This window comes from Rhinopithecus roxellana, chromosome 16, assembly GCF_007565055.1.
Source record: "Rhinopithecus roxellana isolate Shanxi Qingling chromosome 16, ASM756505v1, whole genome shotgun sequence".
Taxonomy (NCBI): Eukaryota; Metazoa; Chordata; class Mammalia; order Primates; family Cercopithecidae; genus Rhinopithecus; species Rhinopithecus roxellana.
Genome location: NC_044564.1, coordinates 70,919,401 through 70,933,487, shown reverse-complemented (window position 1 = coordinate 70,933,487; position 14,087 = coordinate 70,919,401). Strand labels below are relative to the sequence as shown.

Sequence of the window (14,087 nt, the reverse complement as noted above, 5' to 3'; positions counted from 1 at the left end):
GGGTTTAGCTGTATGACCTTAATAAGGTCATAGCAATTTGCTCATCTGTTAAAATAGCGATCAAAGTAACCTACCACATAGGTTGTGAGAATTCAGTAAGATAAATGCACAAGTGCTTAAGAACACCTGACATTTAGTACGGGATCAAATACTCAAATAGGTTTCACATCCAGTAATTTGGGGAAGAATGGCTCAGTAGATGGTAATGGTAGTTAACACAGTACGCTATGTGCGCTATGCTAGGCACCGTTCCTAAATACCGTGTTGAATTTAATCCTTTTAAATATCCTTTCAAGTGGTTTTTTTTTTTTTCTGTTTTTGAGATAGGGTCTTGCTTTGTCACCCAAGCTGGAGGGCAGTGACACAATTATGCCTCACTGCAACCTCTACCTCCTGGACTCAAGCAATCCTCTTTTCTCAGCCTCCCAAGTAGCTAGGACTGTAGGCACCCACCACTATGCCTAGTTAATTAAAAACAATTTTTTTTTTTTTAAAGACAGGGTCTCACTATGTTGCCCAGGCCGGTCTTGCACTCCTGGTCTCAGGTGATCCTCCCACTCAGCCTCCCAAAGTGCTAGAATTACAGGTGTGAGCCACCACCTCTGGCTATAAAGTAGTATTCTGACCCACATTTTACCAATGAGGAAACAAGTGTAGTGAAATTAAGTACTTGCTCATGTTCACAGAGCTAGTAAGTGAAGGGACCAGAATACTAACTCAGGTGGTCTAGCTTGAGTCCATAGCATAAGCACTTCTACAGCTGTTACCAAACATCACTAAAATGCTGGGGGCTAAACTCACAAATTTGCCAGTCAAGCAATACTTGTGGGCAGTCAGAATCTTTAGATTTACATATTAAGCACTTTCAAGTTATTTCAAATAAGGTTATGTTTTAAATTGCTAACACGTTTATTCATGAATGAAGCCAAGAAGAATTTATAAATGCATTTTAATACCTTGCTGATAAAATAGTAACATTCCATCTTTGCAATCTGATACGGAATACAGGAGATACTGGTAAAGGCTTTGATGTGCATATCTATTATAACCAGGTAATGAGAACACACACGAACCACCTACTTTAGTGTTACATCATACCAACTTCTCAGAAAGGCCAGCTTCAAAGCTCTACTGGGTAGCCGAGTAAATAGCGTCCAATGTTTAAAGACTGGGGAGCCGGGGAGAAAGATGAAAGGAGTAAGCAGCACACACTTCAAAGCCCACTTTTAAGCACACGACATTATGAATATTAAAAATAAAGGATGCAAACAAAAAAGGCAATTCAGCATTTTCAGAAAGAGCATTTGGCAATATTCAACGCATAAGGAGACTGTGCTTGGGGCCATCCACTCTCTCCAGCTTCTCAAAGTGTTTCCGGGCATTGCGAATGTTGATCAGAGTGGCCGCAGAAGGGATCGACGGGTCTGACATGACCACCATCACGTACGTGTTTGAGGTGAAGATGTCGATGAAAGCAGCGAAGTTGGAATTCCTAACTTCCATGCTCTGGAAGGAAGCGGCCAATTTACTGCAGCTCAGCTTGAACTGTTTGATGATGTTGCTGATCTTCTCAAACCGGTGGACGTCGCGCTGCTCTTTGCACTGGTAGTGGGAAATAACCAAGAACGTAGCTCTTTCGAACAGCAGAACTTCATCGGCCTCAATGATTTGGGCAAAATTCCTGAGGTTCATCTCCAGCTGCTGAACGTTGGGAATCAGCTGGTAGACGATGCTGGACCAGGCTTTGTAGAGCGTCTCATCCCAGATGGACGTTCGAAAACAAGCACACTCCAGCGGGCGAGACAGACGCCTCAGGTCTTCCTCTCGCTCTTTAAAAATCAGGTCGCGCTGATCCTCCTGAACCAGATCCATTTTGTGCACCAGGCAGAAGATTTTGGCGTCAGGAGAGTTCTGGAGGATGGCCTCCAGACACGACTGGTAATAATGCATGTCCTTCTCCAGTTCGCGGCTCTCCACGTCAAACACGTAAATCAAAACTTCCACGTTACGGAAAATATTGTCTCGCTGGCTGGTGAAGTAATTTTCCATGAAGGTGTCCTGACCGCCGCAGTCCCACAGGTTCAGCACCAGGTTCCCCAGGAATCGGACGTGGGAGTGCTCCACGTCAATGGTGGCCCCCAGGCGCCGAGTGTCGCGAGCAATATAATTGGCGAAGATAATCGACCTCATGCTGGTCTTCCCCGACCCGCTCTTCCCCATCAGCAGCACCTTTTTCTTCATGGCTGTATTTGGCATCACCCGCCGGGGCCGCCGCGGACTAGGCCTGAGGGCGCGGCCTACACGCAGCGCCGAGGGAGGGGTCGGGGGCTGCCGGAGACTCGCAGGTGGTGCCTCGCTCCGCTCCGCCGCGCAGCTGGGCAGGCAGGAGAGGCGAGAGCCCGAACCTGGGGCTGGAGAGGCCGCAGCGGGGCTGACTCTTTCTCAGAGCGGAGCGCCTGCGGCTGTGGGTGGCAACGGCTTGGGAGACTCGCTTGCCTTCCGGACAGAGAACCGCTGCGTCTCCGCCACCACCCACTTCCGGCGGCGATCTCGCGAGAGCTCCGTCGCTCCGCCGTTCCTGCCCGACGAGCTTTGAAAAGCTGCTGCTCTAATGAAACCCAACCCGGGCAGCGTGAGCCCTAAGATGGAAGGGAAGCCCAAGGACTCCGGTCTTTTGTTCTGTTGCAGCTGGGTTTGCGGTTGCTAGGGGTACGTGTATGGTTGGCAGGGGGAAATGCTGCCCTCTGGTGGCCAAAAAATAGCCCCCAACCACCACCACTACCGCAACTGGCTTTAGGAGCGAGGTGTGCTGGGCGGGTTTCCGCAGGGGCAGCTGACTGATGAAGTGGAGAGAAAGCCTAACTTCCCAGTCCGCTTAGGCCTCCCCAGGTTCCCTGGCCCAGTGAGTACAGGGGCAGGGCAGATGGAGAATGTGCAGATGCGGAAAGTGAGACTTAGACAAGTTAAGCGATTGCCCGCCGCTGCGCAGCTAGCCGATAGCGAGTCCCTCCTGGGAGACATCCTGGCTTCCAGTTGGTGCTTTTAATTCCTTTCTTACATCTACTTTTCCCGTAATCTCAGAGTTTAGAATTTATAATTAGAATTCCAAAGCTCGAGGAAACGATAATATGGAATCCCATGCATTAGTTCCATCCTCACAGTAACCCTGTGAATTAATAACCCTATTTTCAAGTGAGGAAATCAAAGGTTAGAGAGGTTAAGTTACTTGACCAAGTTACACAGATACTAAATGATGAAATGGAATTTGGTTTTAGTCTGACTGCAGTCTATTTGCCTAACAATAGGCCACCCAGTGCCCCTCTAAAAGCATAATGTGATTCTGCTCTTGGTCTTCAAGTAGATGAGTGAATCAGTGTCCTCCAGTATCGTTCATACAGAATGAATGAGAGTCATCAGGATACTGAAGCCTCTATATCTACCTTAAAGTCCTTTTTTTTTCTTTTGAGATGGAGTCTTGCTCTGTTGCCCAGGCTGGAGCGCAGTGGCGTGATCTCAGCTCATTGCAACCTCCGCCTCCTGGGTTCAAGCGATTCTTCTGCCTCAGCCCCCCAAATAGCTGGGATTATGGGCACCTGCCACCACCCCCGGCTAATTTTTGTATTTTTAGTAGCGACGGGGTTTCATCATGTTGGCTAGGCTGGTCTCGAACTCCTGACCTCAAGCGAGCCACCTGCCTCGGCCTCCCAAATTGCTGGGATTACAGGCATGAGCCACCATGCCTGGCCTAAAGCCCTTTTCAAAGTGTATACTGTACTGTACAAATTCAGGTATTCCATTCTTTCATTTATTAAAAAAATACTTCCTACTGTTAACATGTGCAGTAGAAGAAGTTCAAAAATGGCCTTTGCTGTAGTTTATGGAAATCATAGAGTGAAATTCCATAATACAATATACTATGTGGAAAATCTCCTCTCAGTGTATTCAATTTCATCTCCTTGGTGATATCTCTTCTGGAGCCTTCTTATCTGATCGCCTTTCACCACCATTCTGGGGTTTCCCTTCCCCATTCTTTCGAGTTGAGTATTCTTTTTCCTGATTTCACATCTTCTCATTTTTGGCTCATTTGGTGGAACACATGATCCAATAGCTTCCAGATAAAAAGTATGAGGAGAGTAAAACTTTCAAGACATTGGATGTCTGAAATTTTCTTTGTTTTTACCCTCACACTTGATTGGTTGGACATAATTTTTCCTTAGAGTCTTGGAGGCATTGCTCTGTTGCTCCATCGTCTTTTAGCTGCCAGTAGTCTGATGCCTGCTTCTTGGCTTTGATCTATTCTTTCCTCTCTAAAAACATATTCAAAATTTCCTTATTCTAGTGTTCTGATATTTAATGATAATTGGCATTGTTGAGCTCAAATTTGCATTGTGCTGGACCCTCCAATGTGTCTTTTAATTTGGAAACCATGCCATTGAATTCTGAACAATGTTCTTGAATTGTTTGATGATGTATTTCCTCTATTCTCTCATGTGAATACTCCTAAGGTCTGGATATCACATTTTATGGCGTTTCCTCTAATGTATTCTTTCTTTTCTTTCTTTCTTTTTTTTTTTTTTTGGAGACAGAGTCTCACTGGCACGATCTTGGCTCACTGCAGTCTCCACCTCCCGGGTTCAAGAGATTCTCCTGCCTCAGCCTCCCAAGTAGCTGGGACTACAGGCCTCCACCACCATGCCTAAGTTTTATATATTTTTTGTTTTTGTTTTTGTTTTTGTTTTGAGATGGAGTCTTGCTCAGTAGCCTAGGCTGGAGTGCAGTGGCACTATCTTGGCTTACTGCAATCTCCGCCTCCCAGGTTCAAGCCATTCTCCTGGCTCAGCCTCCCAAGTAAGTGGGAATACAGAAGCCTGCCACCACGCCTGGCTAATTTTTGAATTTTAATAGAGACGGGGTTTTACCACGTTGGCCAGGCTAATCTCAAACTCCTGCTCTTAAGTGATCTGCCCGCCTCAGCTTCCCAAAGTGCTGATTACAGGCGTATGCCACTGCGCCTGGCCTTCTTTTCTTTTAAAAAAATTTTTTTAAATTTATTTTTAGAGACAGAGTCTTTCTCTGTCAACTAGGCTGGAGTGCAGTGGTGACATCATAACTCACTGCAGCCTCCATCTCCTCGGCTCAAGGGATCCTCACATGTCAGCCTCCCAAGTAGGTAGGATTATAGGCGTGTGCCACTATGCCTGTTTTTTTTTTTTTTTTTTCTGAGACGAAGTTTTGCTCTTAATGCCCAGGCTCGAGTGCAATGGCATGATCTCAGCTCACCACAACCTCCGCCTGCCAGGTTCAAGCGATCCTTCTGCCTCAGCCTCCCAAGTAGCTGGGATTACAGGCATGTGCCACCTTGTCTGGCTAATTTTGTATTTTCAGTAGAGACGGGGTTTCTCCTTTCTCCATGTTGGTCAGGCTGGTCTTGAACTCCCGACCTCAGGTGATCCGCCTGCCTTGGCCTCCCAAAGTGCTACGATTACAGGCATGAGCCACTGCACCTGGCCTGCCTAATTTTTAAATATTTTTTTGGTAAACCGTTCTTATTTTCTATTTCTGTCTTTTTGTTCTACTTTCCAGGAGATTTTTCTCATCTTAATTTTGCAACTCTTTGGAGTTTTAAATTTTAATATCATATTTTTAATTTCCACAGGCTGTTCTAATTGTTCTTTTTAAAAACATAAAATTATTTTCATGGATTAAATATCTTCTTTTATCTCTCTGAGGATAATAGTAACATTAATAAAAGTTTTTATCTAAAAGTTTTTATCCTGTTTAGTCTTGGTTTCTTCCAAGTTTCTTTTGCTTGTATGTTCTCTCTCTCTTTTTTTTTTTTTTTTGAGATGGAGTTTCACTCTTGTTGCCCAGGCTGGAGTGCAATGGCGCGATCTCAGCTCACCGCAACCTCCGCCTCCCACGATCAAGCGATTTTCCTGCGTCACCCTTCTCGAGTTGCTGGGATTACAGGCATGCGCCACCACACCCGGCTACTTTTGTATTTTTGGTAGAGATGGGGTTTCTCCACGTTGGTGAGCCACCGCGCCAGGCAGTAAAAGAAGTTCAAAAATGGCCTTTGCTGTAGTTTATGGAAATCATAGAGCATTTTCATGTTAGAAACTTTACTCATTTGTTCAGTGATCAGTGGTTGTCTGCTCCTATTTAAAGTTATTTTTTAAAACCCGTGGGTAGCACTGAAGACTATCAGGTTCATTGAAATGACTGGGCCATTTCTTTGAAGAAAGTCTTGCCGCCTGCCACCTTTAGACCTGTTCTCTTTGGCTGGTTAGATTCTCCCAGGATTCTTCTACTGGGATGGGGTGAGTATAAGCCTGTTAAATAGCATTCTGGTTACTAAGTGGGAGAAGAAAGCTAGGTTGCTAATATTCAGTTTATAGGCCAACTTAATCCTGTTTACAATATGGTACTCCAGTCCTCAGTGTCTCTGGTGTTTCTCTAGTCCAGAGACCCCCTGTTTTACTCTTTGCAGGGAATAAAAACTGCTAGTCTTAGATGAGAGACGGGCAATTGCCCAGTTATGTGAAATTGCGAGGGGATCTCTAAGTCTAATTGCATCTTAAAGGCTCTTCAAACAATCCCTCCTTTTTAGTGCAATCTCTGCTCTCACTGATGCTACCGACTCTTGAATCATTTGGAGGTTCTGTGGTAAAAATGTTGCTCCTTGTCTTTCCCTACTATTGGCTAAGGTTCAGTTTTCTTGAGTCAGCTAAGTCAGTTACCATTCTTGCTTGTGCATTCCTGCTTCCAAAAATTTTGATTTTATGATCTCTTACCCCATTTTTGTTCTTGCCATCTCATCCTATTTCTCTCATGTTTGTGGGATTCTGGAGAAAGATAATTGCATGTGTTCAGTCTGCTCGCTTACTTGGAAATAGGAGAGATCTTAATCTAAAATGCTCAAATGGAATAATAATAATTCGATAGTAAGTAATACCGAAAGGGAATTGAAAAGTTTTTTTGTTTTGAATTTTTGTGGGTACATAGTAGGTGTATATATTTATGAGGTACATGAGATACTTTGATACAGGCATGCAATGCATAATAATCACATCATGGGTAAATGGGTATGCATCCCCTCAAGCATTTATCCTTTGTGTTGCAAACAATCCAATTATACTTTTTTTTTTTTTTTTTTTTTTTTTAAGACAAACTCTCACTCCATTGCTCAGGCTGGAGTGCAATGGCATGACACACTGGAGCCTCTACCTCCCAGGTTCAAGTGATTCTCTTGCCTCAGCCTCCCACGCAGCTGGTATTGCAGGCACCCGCCACCACGCCTGGCTAATTTTTGTATTTTTAGCAGAGACAGGGTTTCACCATGTTGGCCAGGCTGGTCTTGAACTCCCGATCTCAGGTGATCCGCCTGCCTCAGCTCCCAAAGTGCTGGGATTACAGGCGTGAGTCACTGTGCCAGGCTCAATTATACTCTTTTAGTTATTTTTGAATGTACAATGAAATTATTGACCATAATTACCCTGTTGTGCTATCAAATACTAGGTCTTTTTTGTTTTGTTTTTGTTTTTTGTTTTTTTATTTGAGTCAGGGTCTTACTCTGTGGCCCAGACTGGAGTGCAGTGTTGTGATCACTGCTCACCGCAGCTTCCACCCCCGGGGCTCAAGCAATCCTTCCCACATCAGTGCCCCCGAGTAGCTGGGACTACAGTTACATACCACCATGCCTGGCTAATTTTTTTTTTTTTTTTTTTGAGACAGAGTCTCGCTTTGTCACCCAGGCTGGAGTGCAGTGGCATGATCTTGGCTCACTGCAAGCTCCGCCTCCCGGATTCACGCCATCCTCCTGCCTCAGCCTCCCGAGTAGCTGAGACTACAGGCGCCGGCCACTACGCCCGGCTATTTTTTTGTATTTTTAGTAGAGACAGGGTTTCACTGTGTTCGCCAGGATGGTCTTGATCTCCTGACCTCGTGATCCACCTGCCTCTGTCTCCCAAAGTGCTGGGATTACAGGTGTGAGCCACCATGCCTGGCCGCCTGGCTAATTTTTGTATTTTTTGTAGAGATGGGATCCCACTATGTTGCCCAGATTGCTCTTGAATTCCTGGGCTCAAGCCATCTGCCCGCCTTGGCCTCCCAAAGTGCTGTGATTACAGGTGTGAACCACCGTGCCTGGCCCTACTAGGTCTTATTCATTCTTCCTAACTACTTTTTGTACTCGTTAACCATCCTCACTTCCCCCTTAACCCACCTGTTATCCTTCCCAGCATCTGGTAACCATTCTTCTGCTCTCTGTGCCTATGAGTTCAATTGTTTTAATTTTCTTTTTCTTTTTTTTTTTTTTTTGAGACGGAGACGCACTCTATCGCCCAGGCTGGAGTGCAGTGGCCGGATCTCAGCTCACTGCAAGCTCCGCCTCCCGGGTTTATGCCATTCTCCTGCCTCAGCCTCCCGAGTAGCTGGGACTACAGGCGCCCGCCATCTCGCCCGGCTAGTTTTTTGTATTTTTTAGTAGAGATGGGGTTTCACGGTGTTAGCCAGGACGGTCTTGATCTCCTGACCTCGTGATCCACCCGTCTCGGCCTCCCAAAGTGCTGGGATTACAGGCTTGAGCCACCGCGCCCGGCCAATTGTTTTAATTTTCAACTCCCACAAATAAGTGAGAACATGTGAAGTTTGTCTTTCTGTGCCTGGCGTATTTAGCTTAACATAATGACCTCCAGTTCCATCCATGTTGTTGCAAATGACAGGATCTCATTCTTTTTTTGTGGCTGAATAGTGTATATGTACTGCATTTTCTTTTTTGGGGGATCAGAGTTTTGCTCTGTTGCTCAAGCTGGAGTGTAGTGGTGCAGTCTTGGTTCACTGCAACCTCTGCCTCTCAGGCTCAAGTGATCCTCCCACCTCAGTCTCCTGAGTAGCTGGGACTACAGGTGTGCACCACCATGCCTGACTAATTTTTGTATTTTTTGTAGAGACAGGGTTTTGCTATATTTCCCAGGCTGGTCTCAAACTCCTGGCTCAGGTGATCCTCCTGCCTTGGCCTCACAAAGTGCTGGTATTATAGGCTATAGCCACTGCACCTGGCCACATTTTTTTTTCTTTTTTTATGAGGCAGAGTTTTGCTCTTGTTGCACAGTCTGGAGTGCAGTGGCGCGATCTCAGCTCACCACAACCTCTGCCTCCTGGGTTCAAGAGATTCTCCTGCCTCAGCCTCCTGAGTAGCTGGGATTAAAGGCATGCACCACTATACCTGGCTAATTTTGTATTCTTAGTAGGGACGGGGTTTCTCCATGTTGGTCAGGCTGGTCTCCAACTCCCGACTTCAGGTGATCCACCCACCTCGGCCTCCCAAAGTGCTGGGATTACAGGTGTGAGCCACCGCACCCGGCCCACATTTTCTTTATCCATTTATCTGTTGATAGACACTTAGGTTGCTTCCAAATTTTGGCTGTTGTGAACAGTGCTGCAACAAACACAGAAGTGCAGCTATCTCTTTGATATACTGAGTCCCTTTCTTTTGGGTATATACCCAGCAGTGGGATTGCTGAATCATATGATAGTACCATTTTTAGTTTTTTAAGGAACTTCCAAACTGTTCCCCATAGTGGTTGTAATAATTTACATTCTCACCAACAGTGTACAGGGGTTCCCTTTTCCCCACATCCTCGCCAGCATTTGTTATTGCCCATCATTTGGATAAAAGTCATTTTAACTGGAGTGACATGATATCTCATTGTCATTTTGATTTGCATTTCTCTGATGATCCATGATTTTGAGCACCTTTTTATATGCCTGTTTGCCATTTATATGTCATCTTTTGAGAAATGTCTATTCAGATCTTTTGCCCATTAAAAAATTTAGATTATTAGATTTTTTCCCATAGAGTTGTTTGAGCTCCTTATATTTTCTGATTAATTTTTTATCAGATGGGTAGTTCACAAATATCTCCCATTTGGTGGGTTGTCTCTTTGATTTGTTGATTGTTTCTATTGCTGTGCAGAAGCTTTTTAACTTGATGTGATCCCATGTGTCCATTTTTGCTTTGGTTGCCTGTGCTTGTGGGGTATTACTCAAGAAATTTTTGTCCAGACCAATGTCCTGGAGAGTTTTCCAATGTTTTCTTGTAATAGTTTCATGGTTTCAGGTCTTAGATTTAAGTCTTCAATCCATTTTGACTTTTTTTTTTTTTTTTTTTTTTTTTTTTGAGACGGAGTCTTGCTCTGCCACCCAGGCTGGAGTGCAGTGGCCGGCTCTCAGCTCACTGCAAGCTCCGCCTCCCGGGTTCATGCCATTCTCCTGTCTCAGCCTCCCGAGTAGCTGGGACTACAGGCGCCCGCCTCGTCGCCCGGCTAGTTTTTTGTATTTTTTAGTAGAGACGGGGTTTCACCGTATTAGCCAGGATGGTCTCGATCTCCTGACCTCATGATCCGCCCGTCTCGGCCTCCCAAAGTGCTGGGATTACAGGCTTGAGCCACCGCGCCCGGCCTGACTTTATTTTTGTATATAGCAAGAGATAGGAGTCTAGTTTCCTTCTTCTGCATATGGATATTCAGTTTTTCCAGCACTATTTATTGAAGAGACTGTTTTTACCCCATGCATGTTCTTGGCACCTGTGTCGAAATGAGTTAACTGTAGATGTATGGATTTGTTTCTGCATTTTCTTTTCTCTTCTATTGGTCTGTGTGTCTGTTTTTATGCCAGTACCATGCTGTTTTGGTTACCATAACTCTGTAGTATAACTGGAGGTCAGGTAATGTGATTCCTCCAATTTTGTTCTTTTTGCTCAGGATAGCTTTGGCTATTCTCAATCTTTTGTGGTTTCATATACATTTTAGGATTGTTTTTTCTATTTCTGTACAGAATGTTATGGTACTTTCATAAGGATTTCATTAAATCTGTAGATTGCTTTGGGTAGTGTGGACATTTGAACAAAGTTGATTTTTCCAATCCATGTACATGGAATATTTTTCCACTTTTTCGTGTCCTCTTCAGTTTCTTTCATCGGTGTTTCATAGTTTTCATTGTAGAGATCTTTCACTTCCCTAGCTAAGTAAATTCCTAGGTATTTAATTTTTTTGGTGTCTATTGTAAATGGGATTACTTTTTACATTTTTTTCAGATTGTTCACTGTTGGCATGTAGAAGTGCTCCTGATTTTGTAGGCTGATTTTGTATCATGCAATGTTACTGAATTTGTTGATCAATTCTAATGGTTTTTTGGTGGAGCCTTTAGGTTTTTCCAAATATAAGAACATATCATCTGCAAACAAGGATAATTTGACTTTTTTTCTTTTCCAATTTGGATGCCCTTTATTCTGAAATGGATGTTTTGCAAGATTTTTTTTAAATGCTTTATTGAGGTATAATTTTAATTCTAGAAAATTCATTTATTTTATGTAAGTTTATAGTTCTGTTACCACCACTCAATTTTAGAGTATTTCCACCATCCCCAAAAGTTCCCTTGTCCCTGTTTGCATTTGATCTCTGCTGGTAGATCTACCCTGAGACCCAGGCAACTGCTGGTCTGCCTTCTGTCTGTATAGATTTACCTTCTCAAGAAACTTCATATAAGTGGAATCGTATAATATATAGTTTTATGGCCTCTTTCTTTCTCTCTCTTTTTTCTCTTTTTTTTGGAGAAAGAATCTCACTCTGTTGCCCAGGCTGGAGTGCAGTGGCGTCATCTTGCTCACTGCAACCTTTGCCTCCTGGGTTCAAGTGATGCTTATGCCTCAGCCTCCCAGGTAGCTAGGATTGCAGGTGTGTGCCAATATGCTTGGCTAAAGTTTTGTATTTTTAGTAGAGGCAGGGTTTTGTAATGTTAGCCAGGCTGGTCTCAAACTCCTGGCCTCAAGTGATCCACATGCCTCAGCCTCCCAGAGCCACTGTGCTCAGCCCTTTTGCTTTTTAAAAAAATTTTCTAACATCTTTAATCAAATTTCACCCATGCTAAATGAGTTGTATTAGGTGCTTGACTTCCCCAAATGCTCATGTCTTGGGAGGGTATCAGTATTTGAAATCCTAAACCATTAGTTTGCTATTTCTTTCTTTCTTTTTTTTTTTTTTTTGAGGCGGAGTCTTGCTCTGTCGCCTGGACTGGAGTGCAGTGGCCGGATCTCAGCTCACTGCAAGCTCCGCCTCCCGGGTTTGCGCCATTCTCCCGCCTCAGCCTCCTGAGTAGCTGGGACTACAGGCGCCCGCCACCTCGCCCGGCTAGTTTTTTGTATTTTTTAGTAGAGACGGGGTTTCACTGTGTTAGCCAGGATGGTCTCGATCTCCTGACCTCGTGATCTGCCCGTCTCGGCCTCCCAAAGTGCTGGGATTACAGGCTTGAGCCACCGCGCCCGGCCTAGTTTGCTATTTCTTAACAAAAATTTTTGAAAAGCATGTAAACTTTACCCTTATCTTTTGGATTACAATGGTTAAGTACAAAAACAATTCATTTAGCGTAATTCAAATTATACATAAAAGCACCTGCAATTTTTTTTTTAAATAAAAGATTCACAGTGCACGGCACCTTGGAACATATAAGGTTGGAATATAACATTTAAAAAATGAATTCCAGGCCAGGCGCGGTGGCTCACACCTGTAATCCCAGCACTTTGGGAGGCCGAGGAGGGCAGATCACCTGAGGTCAGGAGTTCAAGACCAGCCTGGCCAACATGGTGAAACCTGTCTCTACTAAGAATACAAAAATTAGCTGGGTATGGTGGCAGGCACCTGTAATCCCAGCTACTTGGGAGGCTGAGGCAGGAGAATCACTTGAACCTGGGAGGCAGAGGTTGCAGTGAGCTGAGATGGCACCATCGCACTCCAGACTGGGGGCCAAGAGCAAGACTTCGTCTCAAAAAAAAAAGTGACTTCCACGACATGCATCTCTTTCAAAGACAAAAAACGTAACAAAGCCAACCAACTACTCGTTTCATCTAGGTTCTTAAAATGCAGCACGCAGTAGAAGTAAGTTATTGCATATTCAGCATACTCCTTTATCACTTGATTTCTTCAAACCATACTAAAAGTTCTCAAAGGAGAAATCCAGTTCTCTAAGCATGGCCTTTCTCAAGGTAACCTGAACACTGAGAAACTAATAAGGGACTAAACTTTGAGGTACTAAGTACAGTAGATGTACATAAAACAGGTACATCCAACTTAAATATTTTCTGCATAGCTAAATCACATCATACACATAAAGTTTAACTCACATCTTTTAACAATTTTTTAACCTCAAACTTTGAGGAGAGCTAAAAGCCTAGAGTTATCATAATCACATCCCAACAATACCCTTATTTTGTTCCACAGTACATTAAATAAAGTAGCACACCAGCAATAACATTTAACCACAGTTGGTTTTTCAGTATTAAAACCACCTTGTATTCTTGGGATAAACCCCTCTTGGTCATGGTATTTAATCCTTTTTATATGTTGCTAGTTTCAGTTTGCTAATATTTTCTTTTCTTTTTTTTTCTTTTGAGGCAAGGTCTTGCTCTTTTGCCCAGGCTGGAGTGCAGTGGTGTGATCTCACGATTTAAACAATGTTCTGTAAAGAGTTGCTTTTCAGATGGTATACAGCAATAAGTTTGGGGTTGGGTGAGTTATAAGGCCACAGAATAAAAATTGTGCAGCACCACTATGTATTAATTTTACTAAAAAATTTTAGGGAAAATATTAAAGATGTCCATATTAAGAAGTAAATGAAAATTTTAAGATAAAATACTGTTTATAGTGGTCTCAAAGATACTCAACTTACCCATTTTATTTTTATTTTTTTTAAAGGCTGTGCCTCACTCTGCTCCCTCACAGGGGCTGGCTGCACATACATAGCCATTTCTTCTTATTCTTTGTCCTTTTCTTGGATGGAAAAGTTTGAGACCACAGTGAGTCTGAATCCCAGATCTAGTACTCATTGAATGAGTTTACCTCCTGGCTTCAGTGTTCTGATTTGTAATATGGGCATGATAGATTTATGTCAGTTGTAAGAGATAGACGAGAGAGCTTATAGAAAGTACCCAGAAAGGTTTGATGTAACTTGATAGCAAGTTACAGTAAATAGTTCCTAGGGGAGAAAATTTTGATACCAGGATTTTGGAGGTTTAGATGGTGTATTAGTCAATT

At 43.6% G+C, this 14,087-nt stretch overlaps 2 protein-coding genes across 2 annotated transcripts in view; one reads left to right on the top strand and one right to left on the bottom strand.

Annotated features, from left to right (window-relative positions):
• Window positions 1-890: 890 nt before the first annotated feature.
• RRAGA (Ras related GTP binding A) lies at window positions 891-2,711 on the bottom strand. Its single transcript, XM_010365720.2, has one exon. The coding sequence runs from the start codon at window positions 2,254-2,256 to the stop codon at window positions 1,315-1,317; it is 942 nt and encodes a 313-aa protein (XP_010364022.1). The 5' UTR covers window positions 2,257-2,711; the 3' UTR covers window positions 891-1,314.
• Window positions 2,565-14,087, top strand: part of SAXO1 (stabilizer of axonemal microtubules 1) — a 131,162-nt gene continuing 119,639 nt past the window's right edge. The window contains exon 1 of the mRNA XM_010365718.1: window positions 2,565-2,709. The gene's annotated coding sequence lies outside the window, so the exon portion shown is untranslated. The remainder of the gene's footprint in view (window positions 2,710-14,087) is intronic.